Raw genomic sequence first — 23,386 nt, forward strand, 5'->3', positions numbered from 1 at the left:
AATAATATTGAATTATAACTCAATTTTATTCTTATTGTTGATACCAAAGAAAGAGACAAGTTTAAAATTACTAGTCAAACTTCTTTTACCCAAAAATTGATTTAAACCATTTTTATTTTAACTAACACAATTATATAGAATTTTTTACAAGAGATGAAATAGTTTTATTGATCAAAACATCCTTAAATTATATTGGCGCTTTAAGTAGCCCCTAATGTAGGCATGCTACTGAGTACAACTAACAAGAAATGTAGGTAAGTAATATTTTGGTGCCTTTTCTTTACCTTTTTTTTATTTATAATCTAGAAATTAATACATATATTAAAAAAAGGATTTCAAATAATAAAATGCTAATTTTCAAATTATTGAGTTAAGTGAGATCCCTTTATTGATGTTCACTTTGAAGTTTCTCAAAGGTCAAGTTACTTCACAATAAAATAATTAATCAAACCCTATTATTAATTTTTTACTCGCAATGAGTAAAAAAATTGTTATGTGTAATAATAATTAGGAAGTTATAGACACGGAAGAAAAATTTTATTTCAGTATAACTATAGATTTTCTATAGTAAACATTTTTAATGACATATTATTTAAAGACAAATATTATCTCAAACATCATACTAAAGAATATCAGTTACCATCATAAATGAAGTTAAGGGATGAAGTTATTTAAAAGTTTTCAAAATAAATAAGTAGATTTAATTCATCTATACACTAATAACTAATACAAATATAAAATATGTAAAAACAATTTATTAAATGTTCTAAATAACAAAATATAACAACAATATAAAAAAAAACATATTTGTTAAATGGTTAATAGGCAACTGTGTTAAGTGCATTAAAGAAATTGCTAATGAAATATACTAAAAATATAAATTAAGGATCTACTTATTTTTGAACGATATTTATAAAAAAAAAATAGTTTAACTTAACACGATTACTTATTTTTTTAATCTATACAATAATTTTACTTAAAAATATAATAAATAAGCTAAAATAAGTTTAATACATAGGATTACAATATTGTACTGTACTTAACTAAATAAAAATCACAAACATAATACTGCGATTATTAATAATTTGGTGTAAAAAATAGCATATAAAATTTTATAAAATAAAATCTTAATTTCTTAAAGAAATATGAAAAACTTTGGTATTACATTAATTAAATTTAATACTGTTATAAAAAAATTGTCGTGTTCAATGAAAATAAAATAATTTGTTATTATAATCAAAAAGAGTGCACAATATGTTATATATACAATACAAACATTTAATAGTATTAAGCAATTTGCCTAAATGATAATATAGTGCCATACAAGTATTATTGGTAAATTAATTTTTAGATTCTTAACAAATGAATGAATGTGGGTTCTTTAAAAATATAGAAACTTAATAGTTTTTAAATTTTAAGATGTTATGAAAATAAAAAATGTCTGATTATTTTAACTTAACAACTTAAAACTATGAGATGCTTAAATAGACTTTTTTTTTTTTTAATATCGCATTTAGAGTTTTATTATAGATCAATATTAATACTTTAAGAACTTGTGATTTTAAGTTTAAAAATATGACAAGGCAGATCAAAAATAATTTAAAAAAATACAAATAACTATAAAAACATACAGTTTAATATTAAATGATCAACTAATTTAATAGTATAAAATAAAATTCAAATTTAATAGTTTATATTGTAAACATATAAACTAAAATCACATTTTGCTTTAATAAATGAAAGTTAACATAATACTAAAATATCAAACATTAAATAATATTTATAGTTAATGATTATTGAATAAAACATTCATAGTAACTTCTGTATAAATTATTAATATGAGTTCCAATTGTGTGTAGACCACAATATAGCAAATGTGGTTCCCATTACATTAGCTAAATCATTGCAATGAGACAAGTACCTTTTGAGTAAACTTCTATAACCATGACCAATACTGACTATTGTATTTCCCTCACTAGAAGCTGCTATATATGTTACTTCTTGTTCATATGGTCTAAAAATAGTAATGGGTCGAGCAGTTTCTTGTTCAATAACAACAATACATCCCCAAGCTGTACCTAAGTACAGTTCATCGCCAGTTGCACATACACTAGTAATCTACAAAATTTACATTATGATTTTGAAAAATATTAAAAATTGTTTTAATAAACTAGTATACCTGACATTTTCCTGGGCTTAATCGTTCTTCTATGCTGATTGATTTTAAACTCTCTGAACATGGAATAAGTTTTGAGCAATCGAGTTTGTTTACAATTTGCTTAGTCTTTACATTCCATTGATAAATTATGCAACCTGTACAAAAGTTATATTATAATAACTATATCATAATTTTTAGAATATTTAATATAATTTGTCATTATTACAAAGTTAATAAAATTTAAAAAAATATTAAATTATACTAACCTGGATGCACATATGACCAAACTAAACTATGATTAGAAGAATAACTTAATGACATAACTTGAACTTCTAGACTTTTACATTTAAAGTGCTCTAAGACTTCATAGTTAATTGCAACATTTTGTTTAATGGTATAAACTGATATTTGACCATGATTTTCACCACACCATAATTCACAGTTTCTAAAAAAGTTATTTCTTCAATAATATTACAAAAAAAATTTTTTTTATACTTACTTGTTGCTATTAACAGCAATAAAACAAAATAAAACTGTTGAACTACCAAGTTCACTCATAACAAAACTTCCTTCGCCCATAGTTGGAGCAAGAGGAGACATATCATTTCTAACAAGAAATATTCTACCATTTTCTAAACCGATTGCTATCCTATGTCTGTCTTTTAATATAGTTATACATTTTACTGCTACTTTCTGATCGTCATTTATAAGTTTATAGCTAAAAATGTGCTTGCAGTCATTGCTCCTATAAAATAAAATTTAAATAATTTGAATCTTCATAAAATTTGATTTAAGATATATTACGAATAAGCATGAATTTGTCCTTCAGTATCACCTAACCAAATACTAAATTCATCAATTGTACATAAAACTGTCACTTTGTGTGTAATGGTTTTGCTTCTATAATGAAACCAATTTGTATTGCTAAATGCTAAACGATCCAATTTATCATTAATACAAGGTAACCAGATTTCATCACCAGTTACTTCATCATCTTCACCTATTAAATATAATTAAATCAACAGTATTCATATAAGTAATGAGAAAGAATTCATTCCAAAAATAATGGATTTCTGGAACAAGACTTTTTTTTAAAAACACAGTTAAAATTGTTACCTTTAAAAATTAAGGAATGAGAAAAGTGAAAGAATATATTTTTATAAGGAATACAAATAAAATCTACAGTTCTTTTATATTTTAGTGTTACTAATTTTTTTTCCTTGTTTCTAGATGTTATAAATAAAAATGTACTTTTACATTTTTTATTAACAATATTTTTGCATTGAAATGACGACCCCAATTATACATCTGTAATATGTCTCCATTATTATGTCTACATTTTATAATTTGAATATTAATAAAGTTTTCAATGATACTATAAATTAATATACTAAAAACATAATATCTAGAAGCACAGAATCATAGGTGTAATCTGGGAGTCCAGAGAAGTTTTAGCCCCACTAATTATAAAAAAAAATATTTTTCTAACAAAAAGAGAAATAAGTATTTTTTCTAGAGAAACTATATCAGTAACGAGTTCTTTTTTAGAACTCATTCTCATTTTTCCTTAGAAAAAGGAACAAAGATTGGAATGATTTCTGTTTAAAAAGAAAATTTTTTAACACTGATTCATATTAAATTATTATAACTACAAATATCTTGTAAAAGTAAGTACTTAAAAATTACATTACTTCATGTCAAATACATTAAGCAAATGATATTTAGACAGATATAACATTGAATGATAAAAAAAATTAGATTCTAAAATGTAAGAGTTAAATATTTTAATTAAAAAAAAAAAAAAAGATTTTTTATTATTATAAAAACTTATTAAAATAATAAATTTAGTTTAAAATTGGTACTTCAAATATTGAAGCAAAGCTATAATTCTTCTTCTGTCAACTTTTTTTCACTAAATATCTTTTTATTCTTTAAAACATGTTTAATATATTAAAGAAAAAAATTTACTAGGTTGATATTTTAATAGAATATTCTACTCCACTTACTTTTCTAAGAATAAAATATTATAAAAAATGTATGTACACAACACATAAATTGAATAAAAAGACTAAAATTTTTATTATAATATCTGCTATAAAAATTAAGTATTATGATGGTGTCACGTTACTATTATTGTGAGAATTTATTGTAATAAAATACAGACAGTACATCCGTTTCCTGAGACTAATGAATTAACAATTAATATTTATTGCTAAATTGGCAATAGTCCAAATTATTATAAAAATCCAAAAGACCTGGCCATCTTGGTCAGTCGACTTCAGTGCCTTGTGTTATTCATCAGTCTCAGTCCTCTTACCTTTTATTTGTGTTACGACAGTATAAATATATATATAGCTTCAATGAATATTTACTTACTCAGTGGTAATGGCACCATAGTACAAGAAATTACATCTGCTGAATGATTTAAAGAAATAACATCATATAAATGAGTAAATTCTGGAGCAGACACTATAGAAACAATTTGACTAGCTGATGGTCGATCTTTTGGACTTTGTGACCAACATACAGCCATTAAATCCAACAAATAGCTTGGATAAGATGTTTCCTATAAATAAAAATGAAGACAAAATTAATTAAATCAAAAATGACAGTTAATATATAATTTTTTTGTAAAACATACTCTAAATGTTAAAGCTGGTCTATGTCCTTCTAAAATACTTTCTTTTACGGATTCATGGTTTTCAAATGGTTGATGCATTGTCAATAGTTCATAAATAAACATACCAAATGAAAAACAATCTACTTTTTCAGTATATTCTTCTTCTCCATTATATTTTATTATTTCAGGAGCCATGAAACCTTCTGTGCCACCAAAACCTTTAGTACCAGATGGAAGTGATAAACGACTTATGCCTAAGTAAATAGGTTAAATCATATTTTAAAATGTTATATAAACATTAATAAGCTTAAATTTTACCATAATCTGCCATTTTTATATGGGTAGTAACTGTGTAAGGATCTTGTAGAGGAACTGGTATAGACCAAACTAGTACATTTTCACTTTTTAAATCTCTGTAAATAATTCGTAATTGGTGTAAATATTCCAAAGCTTTTGCTGATTGAAATAAAATTTGTTGCATTATATGAGGGTCAAGCTTTGTGCCTGATCTTCGATAATTTCTTAAAATTTGGTCTAAAGCTCCACAAGGTGCTAAATCAAGTATAAGTGCTAAAGGTTTTGTACAAACGCCAAGTAATGGAACAATATTAGAATGTTTAAGATTTAACATAATGTTTAATTCTTGTCTAGCACTACAGTAAGATTTACAAGTATATTGTAATGGATCACGGTCCCATTTTGCTAGGGCACCCTGAAATTAAAAAAAATACAATTTAATAAACTTTAAAATTTCAAACAGTATGTTTAAATTTCCTCTAAGTATTTTTTCATCAATTAAAATAGGAAAAAAAAGTTGTATTGTAGATTACACATTAGATTTAGATTATACTATACATTTACATTTAAAGCTCTAAAACAGTAACAATTGAAGTTAACTAGTTTTAGTTTTTAAAGTATTAATATTTTAATTGAATGATATAGGTTCAATGTCAAACTTAATAAAAACTCATAAAATAACTTACAAAAAAAAAAGGTCAATAAAGTTAATATTTAACATAAAATATAATACAAATTTTGAATACTTCTAGTTAAACTATTTTTTATATATTTATCCACTTCAATTCACACATTATTATACATTTTATATTTATAATAATTAGTATATTGCAATTTAAACTTACTTTATAAGCAATAATTGCTGATTGATTAGCATTAGGTCCAGGTGCTACTGGTTGAAGCATTTTAATTGCAATTTGCATGCTTTCTCCGGGACGTTTTCCTTTGCATACTCCACGAAACACAAATCCAAAAGCACCACGCCCTAATAGTTTACCTCTAATTATATCTTCATCTTTAATAACTAATTCTTCTCCTAAATCTAAAAATACCTATAAAATTTTAAGTGTTAGAAGATTTTACTATCAATTAGAAATATTTAGAATATATCATCTTTTGTTTTATATTTGTTTAATATTTATATGGAACCAATAGTTACAATAATAGGAAAGAAACTTCAATATTGTATTTAAATATTTTTGTTAATATAAACAAAATTATGTCCATAAATAAATAAATTAAGATTTGGAGTAAGTTGATAGATATTTAACCTAAAAATTGTATAAAAAGAAAAGTAATAGAACATTAGTTTTAATAAATTAGATTGAAATATAACTTTGAAATTTAAATTTTTTGATTAAAAATATACTCAATACTAAATTAATTATTTGAATTAAAATTGAACAGATATAATAATTAATAAAGCTATCTTACTGTGTCTGGAGCTACTTGTGCTAATGGGAAATCTCCATGTTTGGGACATACTATACAAAGTTTGTCATTTGATGCTGCTGCCAAAATGCAATCTTCTACAGTCCACCCAAAATGAATTTCACATTCAATCTGTTCATCCAATACCAATGGACTTCCTTCAACTGACACTTTTCTACTAGATTGAGGACTATCATGACCAACACCACTATCACCTCCTTCTGAACCATTATAACTCTCTTGCGATTTTCGAACTAAACTTTTGCTATCTAATTCTTTTTTTAAAAATTCTTTTGATAAACTAGACTTATTATTATTAAAGCTATTATCATTTTTAATGTCTTTTAGGAAGGGAGTTTTAACTTCTAGATTTCCAATTAAACATCTTGGACAAGGAACTAATCTAGTAACTAAGCATTTTCCTTCAGATGTATGAACAAACCTAGTACCAAGAGTAGGATACCAGTCTTCTAACAAAACATCTATATGATCAACTACAAGAGCTAAAAATTTTGCAGCTTGAACTGGTGATGGATCTAAAACAATTGCCCTAAACCCTATGTCCTCATTAGCTTTGTTTTGTATTGATTTTCTTATTATAACTGTGTCCAGTGGCAAGTAAGCTTCAAGAATTGATGATGTTTTTATTGGTATATCATACCATGCATTTTCTTGAAACAACTGAAATCTTAAATTCTTATAATTAATAGGAAAATTTTTTTGCAAAACTTCTTTCATTCGAAATAAAGTAATTTTATTGGCAAACTTCAATTCAATTCCAGTTTGCCAAAGTACCCAATCAAAGTTGGATTGAAAATCAGTACTAAAAGAGTCATCACCATTGACTTCAGTTGGAGTAAAAAAATTACGAATAACTTCAATAATTGCATCATCACCAAGCATTCGAGTAATTAATCGAGACCAAAACCCAGATGGGAAATATGACATAAGTAATAAACGTCGAACTGAAACTTCTGGATCAGATCGACTAGTTAAATTTTCACCTACATCTGTTAAATCCAATGTTGGTTGGCTTAAAGTTCTAAGCTTACGAGATTTTGATTTGATGGGTACTTTTATTGCAACATATTGTGCTCTTTGACCAATCATATCTTCTTCAGAAGGCAATAATGATGGTATTAGTAATGATCTACTATCCCATGTTAAAGCTACTTCAAATTTATTAAGTAAATTAACAATATATTCTCTAGTGCATGTTGATGATTTTAATACTATTTTAAGATCATCAAGTTTCATAATACCAGAGCGAGCAAAAGGATTAATTTCTCTAATTGTAACAACATGAGCAAGCATATCACACAGCCATTGTGGATCTAAGAAGTACAGATCTTTTAAAGTTGCATCATCATAATGCAACAATACACCTAAAATAAAAAATATGCTAAAATAACAATAATTACTAATTTTAAGACTAATAATGCAACAAACCATTTTCATGTAAAAATAAAATTGCTTGATTTAATTCAGCAATATCTCTAAACGATTTATGAAATCTAGAAATCATTTCTGCATTGACTGCAGTTCTAAATTGATCAAGATTTAATACAGGATCAAGACCTGATAATCGCCTTTCATTAGCTATATGAATTATAATATCTTCTAAAGCTAAGTATGTTGCTGGAACTTTTTGTTCTAACATAAGTTCTTTACTTCCTGTTTCACAAAAAAAAATTTAATAGATTTAATTTATTAAAAATAAGTATAAATTTACCAGGTGATTTTAAACTAAAAACTGTATCATAAATTATATTACACAACAGCTTAATGTTGTGTTTTGTTTTGCAACTGATTTCTATTGTATCCAAAACTCGAGGTAATCCATATTTTTCAGCATCTACTATGTTAATAAATTTTTCTCTAATCATTTGTTGTAGAATTTCTGAGTTATAATCTGGATTATTGGTGTTCATTATGTCATAATGTGTACCAACAATAATAACTGGGGAATTGGGAGCTCGAGCCTATAAAAATAAAATAGATTTTACATTAAAATACAAAAACTAAATATATAACAAATAAATGTAAACAAAATTTAACAACACTTTTATTTGAATGTGATAAAAGCTTTCTTGGATTGTTGTACTATTTAGAATACATACAAATATATCCACATCTTCAGTTTTAAGCTGACGTTTCTAACTCTGCAAAGAGTTTGAAATTAAAGATATGAATATATCTGTAAATATTTTAAATAAAACTAAAGATGTTCCAGATGCACAGCTTATGAGAAAATCAAATACCTGTGCTCCTTTTTAAGACTTGGCTTTACCTGGTACTTGGATTGTACATTTGGAAAACAATTTAGTTATGTGATACTACAGTACCAGTCATAATAATACTAACCAAATGTTTATACTATATACATTTAGATAAATTAGGTATAATTTAACATGAAAATATAATTAAAGTATTTCTTTACTTGTATATTAACTAGCCACTGTAAGATTTCTGCAATTCCTCGATGACCATCAGGAATTTTCCAAACAACTATGTATAAACTTCTTTTAGATAAAAAATACTGATGAGTCGCATAATATTCATTTTGACCACCAAAGTCCCAAGTTCTGAACATAACTGGACCATATTGGGAATTACCTCTAATTTTTTTTTCATACACCCAATCACTAATATCAACACCTACTGTAGAAATATTTGTTCCTTTGCTTGTTTTTTGATTTATGCTTTTGTTACCCATTCGTTTTGCCCAGTGCTATATGACAAGATATTATTACACTATAAATTGTGCCATAATAAATTAACCAATAATATTAAGTCAGGAATTATTTCTTAACTAAGTTAATTAATGAATAATCTAATTAATGAAAAATAATAATTTAAATAAATTTAAAGAATCTATTCTATAAATTATAATTTTTAGTATAGTATCATTTTATTTCATAGTAAAAAAAACCCAACACAAAGGGTCGACGCACAGTTGGATCACGTATAATGATATCTGACAGTGATTAAAATCACTATCCAAAAAAACGCTTTGATACAAATCTTTAGATAACGTTTAATTTTAAAAAAATTATGGATTATTCCAAAAGCTACATGATCTACGTGTGATCTGCTATTTCCTTATTAATATCCTGATTAAGATAAAGTTTGTTGAATGATAAAGGGATTTAAATATTATTTCTCATAAAAAAATTGTGTTGATCCATACACTTTTCAATAAGTTGTAGCATTATAAAGTTAAAAATGTAAAAAATAAAATAGAGTATTTTCACACAAAAATAGCATTTGATAGCCATTTTCCCGTGAAGACAAAATAAAGTCCGAAATTTTTTTTTTTCATAATAAAATACATTACATTAGCTTTAATTTAAGATATATATAAAAGTGTCAGTTATTCCGAAACACTTTAAAAACTTAAGTTGAAAAAGTTAATCTTTTGTGAAAAAGTTGTCATTTTGAATACCCCTCTATGGGCAGGTAAAGGGTTAAATTTATAAAAAAAAATATACCAAATGATAGGTAAGAACATCAAGCATCTTAAAAAAAAAATTTTATGGATTTGGTTATTTTTAAAAAAGTTATGGCAGTTTTAAGTAAAAAAATTTTTAAAAATGATGAAAATTAGCGATTTTTAAATTTGTAATTTTTTGGAGCTTTCCCCCATTTACGGGGAATGAGGGAAATTTTTTTCAATTTTTGAGGGTAATGTCTTCGATTAAATACAATTTGTGATCTTTTGACGTATCGTTGAAAGAAATCAGTTAGGTGAGTGCTGAGAAAAAGTGGTAACAGACACAAAAAAAAAACACATCATAGTAAAACTAATACCTTCTCAGCTTCACATTAAAGCTAAAAGGAGCTAATGTTATAATTATGAGAATAAAACTATACAAAAGTGTAATCTAATTAATTTAAGAAAATGTTAAGCTTAGTGTTTTTACACATTTAAAATATAAAATTATACAGCTTTTTTGCTCCTATTATTAAGTAAACTATTTTCTTAAAACTTACATCTACTGGTTTCTTTTTGTAGCTTCCAGTGCCTTCTTGTCTTAGTTGGTTTAATAATGATGTTTTACCAATTCCTTGAACACCCACAATCATGAGCTTCATGCGTGCATAGGGTTTAGCATCTTCAAGTACTGATTTTAAGTAACCTATTACATCCATAGTCTTATATTTATTTGAATCGATCATGGTCTTTAATGGTTCTTGTAGGTTACAACCTCTAGTATTGAGATTCCATAGACGTGATAATAATCCCATTTGTGAAGGTAACTCAACAATATCTGTACAAACCTTAGTTAATTTAATATAATTAAAATAGGTTATACAATGATGTATTTACCCTTATTTCCACTTATATTAAATACTGACAAATTTATAAGTTCATTTATGTTTGATGGAATTTCTTTTAATTGATTGTTACTTAGATCTAACATACTAAGGTTAGGAAAAATTAATTTTGATCTGGAATAGCCCAATGTTGATGCATCCTAAAAAAAAGTAAAATTTTTACTTTTTACTTTTAAAATTTTAATATGAATATATTTTTAATTCTAAGTTTTTATATATGTAATTAAAAAAAAAGTACTTAAGGTGCCCAAAAATGAATAAGACTAAAATTCTTAATTATCTGGGATAAAATAAATGTAACCTTTTTTTTAAAGTAACATCTTTAATTTAAAACATTGGTTTTACCTTTCTTTCCTCTTCTGATACACATCTAAAAAATATTTATATGGTATCTCTAAATTACAAATTAAACCTCAATATTCAATAAAATATGATTGCTCAGAGAAATTTTTAAATTTCCAGAGAATAGCTAAAAGGTATAATTTTGATATTAAGTGAATTTAGGAGGGTGGCTGGAGCATATTATTTAAAAATACTGTTGTGAGAATGACTCAATATGGACAGTGGTATATTTAAAATTTAATAAGTTTACCTAAAATGATTTATGTTAATGTTGCAATTACTTTTAACCAAGGTACTTTAATCTACTTGTGATTAATAGTGTAATATAATATAAATTGTGTTATTTGTTCATCAAATCTAAAGTGTATACATCTATTTAATTTTAAACTTATTCGGTATAAATTAATTACCATATTATTAGGAAGACTCATTATGTTTTGGACTCTATCAGATTTCAAAATTAGCATTTTTTATTAATTAAACTAATTATATAAATGTTAAATTATACTTGAAATTTGTTTATAGATCATGTATAATTAAACTAATTTATATTGTAAAATAAGTAAGTAGAAAAAATACCCAATCATCTAATTCATCAGCAGAATCATTGGAATTTGTAAAGTTACCATCATCATCAGTTGATAATTGTATTCTTTTAAGGCAATTATCAGCTAACATAAGGGTTCTCAAATTTTCAAGTCTTAAATGTCTTCTATGAGAGCAAACTTTATTTAAAATATTAGCTCGTAATGACATTCTTCGGCCTGTAATCACATTTACATTTTATTAAATAAAATTTAGAAATATATATACATAGTGATCATTAAATTAGACTTACACAAAATTTTTAAAAATATATTATTTTTTTTTTCGAAAATGAATAGTATCCTAAATTTAAACTAGAGGTGTTTTTTTTTTAATTTCTGGGCTTCTATTGTTCTCATTGTTTGTAACGATTGACCTGTTTCTTTACTTACTGAACACTATATATATTTCTATTAAAAAACTAATTTTATAATATTTTAAGGGGATAGAACTAAATTTTCTTCTAGAAATTGTAGAATGTAGGATACTAATCATTACTGAAAAGAAAAAAAATAATATTATATTTTATTTTTTTTTTAAATTTTGTATGAGTCTAGTTAAACAATCACTTTTTATAGACATAAAAAATTGTTTTACTGACTTGTACGAATTTTTGATGGGATAGTAGACTTAGGAACTTGTCCTGTTTCTAGTCTATAACATAGAATGTTTTCTTCATCTGAAGAGGTTTCTTCTAAGTTAACTTGAGGTAAACTTGGCCATACACATATTTTATTATGACTTAAATCAAGCTGTTTTAATGAGTTCGGATACGATGTTACATAGCTCATAGTTCTTAAGCTTCATATGAAAAATTAAATTAACAGTTAAATATACCATTTTAGAATCCCCAACATTTCTTAATGGATTTGGATTTTCAAAGTGAAAATAAGTATCTTATTCTTAATAGATCACCCTGTATTTTTGTATAAACTACAGATAAAATAACTTTATAAGTAATCATAATGAGCAGAAATTTATTTATAGGGAGATATTTAAGGGTAAGTTCTCCAAAATTTAACTGCAGACATAATTTTTACTCAAAATAGTATCTATGAAATAAGATCATTAAAAAAAAATGTTGTTATTCGTTCTTCTTTTAAAAAATCCTACATATGTCTTAAAGACAGTAACAGAATTAAAAAAAACTTTTTTTATTTTCACAAATCATAAAATTGATAATCCCTAATTATTTTTTGGGTTTCACTAGATATACACTTTATAACTTTTTATTCTTATTTTCTTAGACAAAAATTCATTACCAATTATAAGACATGTTTAGTCGTGTTAAATTGACCGCTAAACATGATAAAACTGGTGGAATAGAACTGAATTGATTATGCGAAAGATTCAATGTTGATAATTGAGAGCTATTTGATTTTACTTCTGTTTCATCAGCTCTAATAATTTGTTCCATAATTTCAACTGAACGATTCCAAACATTATGATGAACTAATAAGACATTTCTATTGAACATTTTTTTTATTAAGTATTATGGTAATATAAGTATTTCTTATATTTAAATACATACTCATTTTCAATATCTACTGCATCCGTAATCTTAACTTCATAAGTTTTATCTAATAAAGGAACTCTACCAACTGATCTATCACGTAAGCTTTTAGCTTCTTGTTCTGATTGAGCAAAAGGAAGTTCTTTTATTAAATTGAATGATATATTAAAATCTTTAAGTTTAGGTGCTTGCCACATTTGAAAAGGTACAGACTGTAGTTTATTATTTGATACATCTAATGTAGTTAATGAAGGTAATCTAAATAAATCTTCTGGGATCTTATCTAGTCTATTATCCTATTTTTACAAAAATAAAAGTAAATAAATAAGTAACAATAATAAATACTAAACAACATTCAATAATTCTAAGTTGTGCATACTTGCAAGTATAGTTCTTCTAAAACACTAGCAGTATAGACAGATTTATAAAACCTGGAAATTTTTTTAGTTGTAGGAGAAGTTACATGTCCATAATTACTACTATTTGGCAATTTTTCGATTTTGTTTTGAGCCAAATTCAAATATCTCAGACTTGGCAATTGAAATATAATAATAGGTACTTGTGTAAGTGAGTTATTAGATATATCTAGCCGTGTAATAGCGAATAAAACAATCTCTTTACTTCTTGGATTCATTTTTAATTTTGGATTAATATGAAGGGCTGCATCTATCTATATAAATATATATAAAAAAATTCTATAAGTCACAAGAAAACTATTAATTTGTATAAGTTCAATTTAACAAAATTTCGAAATTATTACAAGGAAGAAACTTTGATGATGGGATAGGTGTCTTATATAGAACTTGCCAATATCTCTTAAACTAATGGAAGCACTGATTATAAGTCATGATAAATATTAATTTATGTGTAATTACCAGTTATATTAAGAAGTCAAAATAGTTAACCACATCAAAAGTAATAATAAAGCTTTATATCTTATCAATGATATTATTAATTTTATATTTACATTTTTATTTAATTGAAAAAACTAAATAATGTAGTTTTTACATTGGAAATATATATAGTCATTTAAGATGCAAAAACTTATATAACATTTTATTTTGACAAATCGAGTTAACACCAATATTAGTTAAAAATTACGAGGGAGATCAATTGGTCATTTAATAAAAACAATAAAAAAAAACAACAGTTGTTTGTCAAAAATGTGAAAATCTTAACAGCTGCTAACTAAAATATACAAGTAATAAACCAGTTTTGGATCTCCTGAAATGTTGAAAAAGTAAGATATGAGGTGTATCGTTAATTACAAAATATAGATCAATATAATAATATCAAAAATAATTAAAATAAATCAAATTGTATATTTAAAAGTAATTGTTAATGAAAACTACCATTCACACAGCACATTTCGCTTAAATATCATTCAATATAATTTTTTTTTTTAAATTTGAAAACTTCAAATATTAAAATCAGCCTAATTTTGTCATATGAATAAACCCACCAGGTACTTTTTCAATATTGAATGACCCGATCCACCACTGGCTACAAGGTGTTACTTATAAAAAATTCTAATTTTCAAGTACAAGGGAATGAAAAATGATATATCAATTTTTAAATAGATAAATTTACATGTTAATTTTTTTTTCTTGTATAATTTCACTATAGAAGTATATTTTCTTCTAAATATTGTCAATAAATTAAAGTTATAAAAAGGTTTTGATGAAGTTTTTGAAACTCAAAATAATATTCTAATATAATACTTATTGAATTTATAAAACCTTACCAGCCATTGTGATTTTATGTTATCAAGTTTACACCGTTGACTATGCCAATTAATCATAACTGGAGTACTAGGAAATATATTACTATATGTTAAACTTGATAAACTACCAAATTGTGAGGAAATATTGTCAGTCATGGCTTTTTTATTTATTTTATGTTCAGGATCAGCAAATGCTTTAGTACCAAGCAATGTGGTAATCAAAAATTGATTCTTAATTTCCATTGAAGCTGTAAGTGCTTTGCAATCATCATCCCTAGCACCATGTTTAAGAAGATTCTCAACAATACCAGCATCCCCTTTTTTACAGGCTAATGTTAAAGCAGTACATCCAGCTTCACGAATATCATCTTCATTTTGCTTAAATATTAATTTAATTTTTTAAGTATGATATAATATAGTGTCAAATATTATTAGCTTTGAATGGATTAAAAAAAATAAAAAATACTTTAAATTCAATAGATGTTTGTAAAGTTGGTAAATTAGGATCTGCACCAGCTTCAAGTAATGCATCAACAATTTCTTTGTAACTATTGCGTACAGCAACATGAAGGGCTGTTTCTGGGGCTTCTTCATTACAATACACATTAATTTCTATGGGTTTTAAGTATTTTTCATTTTCCATATCTTTATTTTGGTTTCCTCTAAGACGGGAAACAATTGATTGAATACCTTCTGATATACGGTTTCTTTTAGATAAATCATTAATAGATTCTTTAGAAGAGGATCCATCAGTACCATTTACCTGTAACAAAATATCATAATAAGAATAAATATTGTATACTTAATTGAAGCAACAGAACGAAAATATTACTTAGAAAAAATATAAGAAATTTGTACAACACATATTTATAAAAAAATAAAAATATATCCACTATTAAGTTTTGTACTTAAATTATTATTAATTCATGGTTGCCACAAATTACCATATAATATTCAATTTTGTCAAATTATATGACTTTTTTTAAATTTTCCAGTCAGTTTTTAAAAAAGTTCCATACCTCACTTAATAGGTATAATAGTGTATTATTTATGCAAAGGTGTGTGATAATATCAACTCCTTTAATATTTTTATTTGAATAGGCACAAATTAGAGGTTTAGCTCTCAAAAATTTTGAAAATTAACTCAGATAATAGTTTAAATATATGATAGATTTAATCAATTTTTAAAAATCCCAAGCAAAATGAGTAAATTACCAGACATTTCCATTATTTCCCTAACCATTTTAAAATCTTCTGACTTTTTCATATTTTCTAGGGTTTTCAGACTAGTGGCAACTGTTTAATTTATCCAATCATTAATATTTTATGTAAGTTGGATATTTAAATTATTCTCACTTTAGTTGCTTTGACTTGATAATTCAATAACACTTCTACTATTTTTACATTTCCTAATAGACATGCCAAGTATAGCACAGTTTGACCATTGACATCTTTGGCATTAATATCAAAAGGAACTTCATATTCCCAATCATTTTTCCTTTAAACATTGAATTTATTAATACATTAAATTTAATGATATTACTTTAAAAAAATGATACTACATTTAAATTTTGACTCACTTAAGTTTTATTAAATAATTAGATGGATAGGGATATTTTAATAGAAGATCTAAGACCTGAATATTTCCATTTATACATGCTGCATGAATAGGCAACCATTTTTCAACAGTACATTGACGAATAAGACTGGGAAAGTTCTAAAAATTGTTTAAACATTTGAATAAAAAAACAACTAATTGTAAACTTAGCTTATCCATTACTTTGAGTAATAATTCTACAATATCCTTTTTTCCTTTAAAAGCAACAATATATAGTGGAGAGTATCGAGTAATAGGATGTATTCTGCCATCTGCTTTGTTATCGATTAAAATTTTTACTAGATCTTTTCTACCCAATTCACAAGCACTTTAAAATGAAAAATAATAATAATTTCACATAAAATTTGTAATTTATTGAACAATTTAATTGTCTTTGATTCTACAAACCAATATAGTAGTGTAGAGCTTCCATTAGGCGACATATTAATAACAAACTCAGCACTACTACCAAGTTCTGACAAAATATGTTTAACCATTTGAATATCTCCTCTGCAGATTGCATCTCGTAAAGACATATGGATTTCATTTTGAGACTCTTCCCAAGCATCTAAAAAACAATAAAAAAAATATTAAAATTTCTTTTTGGCATATATAACATATTGCAATTTTGATTAAAAAACAACATGTGATAAAAGAAAATAAGACATGTTTTAAACAATAGTTTTTATAATAGTAAGTGTTATTTTTCTAATCCGTTGTTAACAATTTTCATTATTTATTCAAGAGATCTCATTATTATGTTTACATTTAGATTTTTAATTAAAAGTTAAATAAAGAATTAATGAAATAGAAGTAAGTAAAATAATAAGTACACATCTAAAAATGTGTATAAGTAAAATTAAATATATCAGTTATATTTTTATCGTACTTATATTAGACTACGGCCAAGGATATCATATTCTACTGTATTATCATAATTTTAATCCTTAAGATTTCAGAGGTAATCTATGAGGAACATGAGGGACATCCCCCTCATAGATTAATAATTTTATAATGACAACTATTTTGTGATATATTGTGATATATACTTAATAATATGAAAAAATATTATTCTTATTTTTTCCGAAACTAATAACGAAAAATTAAGCTAATAAAAAATAAAAACAAAATCAATATAATTTAATGAAAGAATTTTCAAAATACTAATTTTTACGCCTAAGTATAAACAATATTATTCTATTTAAAAAATAAATATAATAGTATCATTTCTAGAAAATTGGTTTCTAATTTTATTATTTTTATAGAAAATGTTAGAAGTGGTAATTAACATTGTTATGTTTGTTCAAATAAATTTAGTCTTTTGGGATAACAGTTTTCATTCGCAGACAAAAAACTTAAAATTTCTAATGGAAATAAATCGTGTAATCGTATGTAATTGTCAGAGATTTAAAAAAATATTAAATTCACTCAATAAAATTTGATAGCATCTTACCATAATGTTTCGTCTCATTAATAAAATAGACATAAACATCGACACCAGTTTCTATTTTTAGACACTTGTTTATGAATGGATTGATATTTGGAATTAACCAACTGAACATTTTCGTCGCATCGCAATATTTGGTGTAATGGATATATGCAATATGTTATTCTAAGATTTTCAAAAAATCTCTTGAAGAAATTCTAATAATTTTTTAAAATGTTGTTATTGTTTGTATCTTTAAACCGCGTATAAGTGCAGAGAAGACTAGATAGCACTACAATAAACTTTGAAATTATTAACGGAAGGAGAAAATATAAAATAAAATTAAATAACGTTCGTCTGGAATAACTAGCCAAAAAATTTACCGTAACCAATAAAGCGTGAACCAATGTAAACCTTGTCACAATAAAGATTTAGAAATTCATACATTCCTAATTTTAACAATTGCTTTATTGTATTATTGAAAATATATATATCGAACGTTTCACTGTTTTTCATGAAACATTCCATTACATTTTACGCACCTATACACAATTCATAAACTCCATTTTCAATAACTATTTAAATATAAAATTTGTATTAACATAGTGACGTAGTTCAATCGATGAAGTCCTCTACACATAGTTATATTAACTAAAAAGCTAGAAGTTATTTAATAATATAGCATATAAGTAATTAAATTTACTTTTTACTGCAATGGTTCGACTATACTATCTTCTAATATTTTAGATTCAAATGGTAAATTTTTAAGTTAGAAACATCTGAAATATCTTGACACTTAAAAGTTACGAAAATAATAGGCACAATTTGTTACATAAATTAGAATGCCGATATACTTTTTAGACAGACCAATGTGGACTAATTTTATTAATATACGGTACACAATAAATAAGAAAGTAAATTTAAATCAAAAACTCAATACGAAATGAAAATTATGTTTTCAATTAATTAACTTGTATTTAAATCGGGAATTTATCGCATATTAAGTCATTAATTCCTCGAAAATGCTGAGAAATAGTTTAACTTTCTCTATTTGTATTACTGAAGTAAATAACTAAAAGATAATTAACGTTTTGCCGTGTCTACAATACTGGAAATACTCTCCGATACGGTCGTGGTTTTTAAACCTGAGTAATCATTGAATGACAACGTTATATAACTATAAAAAAATAACTCTTAAAACTATCATGTAACAACAAATCGCGCCTAAAAAAACAAAGTAAAATTGACTTAAAAGAGCCCATATAATAATTCCATATAACATTCCGTCAAATAATACAAAATAATGGGAAATTTTTTGAAAAATATCAATTAGTTCTAAATTAATTATGAATAAATAATTCTCTAAAAATTTGGACCTTCTAACTCTACTTCTTCTTACTAAAAAATTAAAATTATACTTAAAATATTAATATACAGTAGTGATCAAAATTATAAGACACCCCCAAATTTTATATTTCACACGTTTAGATTTCGAGCTTGTACGCAATTGTAAACGTTTAAATTATCAAGTAAATGCATGAAACTTTTATATTTATACAATGTGTTCGTAAACTTAAAAGATAACCGCTTATTTTGCATTAATTCCATTTGTAACTTAATTTTTACTTACATTTTCGTTGAAAATGTTATTTTTGCAAATACAGCAAATTTCAGTCAACAAATCATTTTAAAGGCTTTCTAAAAAAAAAAAATACTAACATCCAACTGAGTACATTTTTTTCTACGTGTTATTTAGACAATTAAATTTGAAGAAAAAATTTTCAAGTCGATCCAGTAAAAATATTCAAATCACAGTCAAATAATTAGAATTTTTAAGCACCGTAAAATTAGCAATTTTTGGTTTTTTTGGTAATTTACTATCAAATAAGTTAATATGCTAGGTAAAATTCACACGAAAACGCATGTTTTATATTATTTCAACTAATTTATTTAGAAACAAATTATAGATATTTAAAAACTAACAAAATACAATAAAACATATTTTTTTATAAATTTACAATATTGGTAATTATTGAAAACCTTTTGTTTGTAATAATTAATTTAAAAAAATTCATTTTAATGCGTTTATTGTTTAACTCATTTATTTTATTAAATAATACGCGAACATAAGCGAGTGACCTTGTATTTTTTTCGGCATTAAAATGTAAAACAATTTGAAATTCGAGAAAAATTCGACCACTATGCTATATTATAAGTAATAAATACTAAAACTTTATCAAGGAATAACTATTCTATGCAATTGTATCCATTTGCCCGTTCCCCAGACTTCAACATAATAGAAAATGCTTGGGATCAAATTGAGAGAATTTCTTAAAATTTTTGAGGAGCTAAGCCCCCTATTTGTGTATTAAAAAAACCACAATAATGGCTAGATTTTTAATTGAAATATTTCATACTGCATTTATTATACTTTTGATTTTTAAAATATTCAGAACATATATGAAGAATAAAAAATGAAAAACATCTTCTAAAAGATAAAATTGATTAAAATCACACAAATTTTTCAGATTAAAAAAAAAAAATTCTTATAATAAAACTGCTTATATTTCCTTTCTTAGAGAATAATAAAGTCGCTTCCAATTAATATTAAATTAAATTACATTGAATTTAAAAAAAGTAAAAAATGTTAACAATGAAGTATTTACCTAACAATCAATAAGTTATTACTTACCACAAGCATCTTTTAACAACTCGCAACAATTTGTAAGACCTGCATTATTAGCAATATCAAAAGCTGTCAGTCCATTTTCATCTTTTAACAGCACATTTGATTTATAATGTAAAAGAGTTTTAATATTTTTTGGACATCCAATTTGTGCACTAAGATGTAAAGCTGTCTAAATAAACAAACAATACTTATTATATTTTAGGTATATTGTAAACTATTATCTTTATAAAATCTTTGGTAATATTACCAAACTTAGTCTAACTAGTAAACTAGTTAAGCTAAGTTGACATTGGCTAGTGTACACTTGAAAACTATTAAAATGTTACACTATTGCGCTTGTACCAAAAATGATTCTATTTTATTATTACTTCATTTTACAATATGAGGTGCCCTAACAATGTATTTTGGGGGCATTTCTCAGGTCAATCTGCCTGAAATCAATAGCTAAATTAAGAAAATTACACTAAAATTTTTTAGTGGAAATATAGTTTCAAGTCAATTTGATAACTTTTTTATGTGCTCTTAAAACTTATCATCATCATCATCTCCTTGCCTCTATCCCAGCTGTTTGGGGTTAGTTCTACCTTACAATGATTTGGTAGGATTTTTACACCAGCTGTCGACTTAATGCAACCTCATAATGGTTGAGCCCAGTAAAAGACAAGGTCTATGTTACTATTAAAATTCTTGTATGATCAGCCATACGACAGCAAAAAGCATAGTTAAACATCAGTGCATAGCGGTGACTAAATAATGCACAACACCACATAACATCCTTGCTCTTAAAACTACTAAAAATTCCAAAATCACTATTCATTTCAATGAGAGAGGTAGAACAAAAAGAATTTCAACTATCCTATTCAATCAGACATTTTTTGAAAATACATCTCATTATTTAAAAATTATTTAATAAGTTTTTTAAGAATAAAAATGTATGGATAAATTAGCCAAAAAGTTGGCCAGTTACTGACAGCCTAAGTTTAACATTTATGTACAATTACCCCTCTCAAATATTGTATTTAATATTATAATTTAAATAGTAAAACATACTCTTGAGTCACCACGAGGTCCACATGGAGTATTAACCAAAGCTAAAATAAAAAATAATTGTTATTTTAATATTTAATAATGGTGTAAATAAACTCATGCATATTATTACATATATAACAACTACCTCCAGCATCAAGAAGAATTTTTAAACAGCCAGATCCTTTATTAGTACATGCAGCATGAAGTACAGTACGACCCCAAGAATCACAACTGTTAATGAATTGTTTGTGTTCATCATCTTTCAGAAGATCTTTAAGAAAGTCTACATTATCCCATAAGGCCACCTACAAAATAAACAAGAAACTAATTCTCAATACAATCCTATTTTTTAAATAAATATTCATTAATTACTTGATGTAAAAGACGGCCTGGAAATTCTTCATCTTCTTCCATAATAATTTTAACTCCTGTAGATTACAGTGTAATATAAAATGCAAAAAAAAAATTTTCTTCTTCAGCATTTCACTGTAGTCACAAAATTAAAATAATAAATAAAATAGTCAAATGGAATCATGCTGCTAAATACACATGTAGCAGCACCTGAACTAACAATTTATGACATATGTAAAATGGTAGTTTAGAATTTAAATTAATAATATTTCAATAATAACAGATCATCAATATGTTATGTTATTTCAAAATATAATTTTTGACTATTATCTAGTTAAAAAAAAGTATAGATAAAATTTATCATCTACGGTCACTAATCAAAGTCACACACGGAGTGGATAACTTTTGTTCCAATGAACATTTGTCCTAATATGTTAGTACAAATGTAAATTGGAACATAAGACCTTTGGAAAATTTGACTCAGGAACAAGATAAATGAATTTAATTTATATGGAACAAATATTAAATTGAACATAACAGTAACGGAAAAAAATCTAAAATTAAATATGACATAATTTTTTGAGAAAATTTTTTTCAGAAGAAAAAATATACGTTATGTAGGTGGTCCACGTTTTGAAAAATCTAATAATTATTGATCCAGCAAATTATTTAATTAAATTTTTTTTAAAATAATTTTTACAGTTTTCGACATTTTAAAAGTAAAAACGTGTGAAAAAGTGTGTAGCAATTAGTAAAAAAAATTTAATGGGCAGACATTTGGAAATATTTCAATTTTTTATAGGTTGACTAGCGTAAAATTTTATAAGGCTAGAAATATTTAGGTTTGGTGAGCAGAGGGCTTACATATAAAAACCACACATGAAATCCTCAGTTAATGAATTTAAGGTCCTTTAAAGTAGTGATAGGCATTTTCGAGTATTTTTAGCTATGGAATATCAATATGAATATTTTCTATGCGACCAAATAGTTTTACTATAAAATATCAAACTTTTAAAACAATTCGTATAAATTCAATAACTATTAAATAGTTCAATATTTTTAATATTTAAATTATAATTTAATATTTTTATTCGCCCTTCTTTCAAAAAAAAATTCGTATGATTATAGAACCTAAATGACAAAAATAGTTTCAATAAACATTTATTCAAATCATACTTTTTTCCCGTGTACATTTGTTCCAAAACGTGGAAAAATTAATAGAAAGATTGTTAATCGGAACAAATGTTCATTGGAACAAGTAATAATTTTATTTAAATTATTATCCAG

General features: G+C 25.1%; 1 protein-coding gene across 2 annotated transcripts; it reads right to left on the reverse strand.

The window, feature by feature from the left end:
* Window positions 1-740: 740 nt before the first annotated feature.
* On the reverse strand, window positions 741-22,427 carry LOC126895867 (leucine-rich repeat serine/threonine-protein kinase 1). 2 transcript variants are annotated; one of them, XM_050668147.1, is made up of 30 exons: window positions 22,121-22,427; window positions 21,894-22,053; window positions 21,770-21,810; window positions 20,723-20,888; window positions 17,013-17,172; window positions 16,788-16,932; window positions 16,588-16,724; window positions 16,364-16,505; window positions 15,474-15,770; window positions 15,029-15,385; window positions 13,664-13,954; window positions 13,303-13,580; window positions 13,034-13,237; window positions 12,373-12,572; window positions 11,766-11,950; window positions 10,837-10,984; window positions 10,500-10,777; window positions 8,947-9,237; window positions 8,239-8,488; window positions 7,956-8,180; window positions 6,510-7,891; window positions 5,921-6,127; window positions 5,097-5,490; window positions 4,800-5,032; window positions 4,535-4,724; window positions 2,963-3,158; window positions 2,658-2,903; window positions 2,425-2,603; window positions 2,180-2,313; window positions 741-2,118 (listed from the first exon to the last, which is right to left on the reverse strand). In XM_050668147.1, the coding sequence occupies exons 1-30, from the start codon at window positions 22,160-22,162 to the stop codon at window positions 1,834-1,836; spliced, it is 7,443 nt and encodes a 2,480-aa protein (XP_050524104.1). In that variant the 5' UTR covers window positions 22,163-22,427; the 3' UTR covers window positions 741-1,833. The 2 variants fall into 2 exon arrangements, with proteins under 2 accessions (XP_050524104.1, XP_050524105.1); XM_050668148.1 differs by lacking the exons at window positions 20,723-20,888; window positions 21,770-21,810; window positions 21,894-22,053; window positions 22,121-22,427 and adding an exon at window positions 18,058-18,783.
* Between the last annotated feature and the right edge of the window lie 959 nt (window positions 22,428-23,386).

Source organism: Daktulosphaira vitifoliae, unplaced genomic scaffold, assembly GCF_025091365.1.
Source record: "Daktulosphaira vitifoliae isolate Bord-2020 unplaced genomic scaffold, ASM2509136v1 Scaffold_1, whole genome shotgun sequence".
NCBI lineage: Eukaryota > Metazoa > Arthropoda > Insecta > Hemiptera > Phylloxeridae > Daktulosphaira > Daktulosphaira vitifoliae.

Bases quoted from the DNA above. Each gene is read 5' to 3' on its own strand.
- LOC126895867 (XM_050668147.1), bottom strand. From the start codon at position 22,162: ATGGAAGAAGATGAAGAATTTCCAGGCCGTCTTTTACATCAA. The intron at 15,771-16,363 runs GTGAGAATAATT...ATTTTGTTACAG, and splicing joins ATCAAGTCAAAGCAACTAAA to GTAAATGGTACTGATGGATC. The intron at 9,238-10,499 runs GTAAGTTTTAAG...CTTGTCATATAG, and splicing joins ACAAAAAGAAACCAGTAGAT to CACTGGGCAAAACGAATGGG.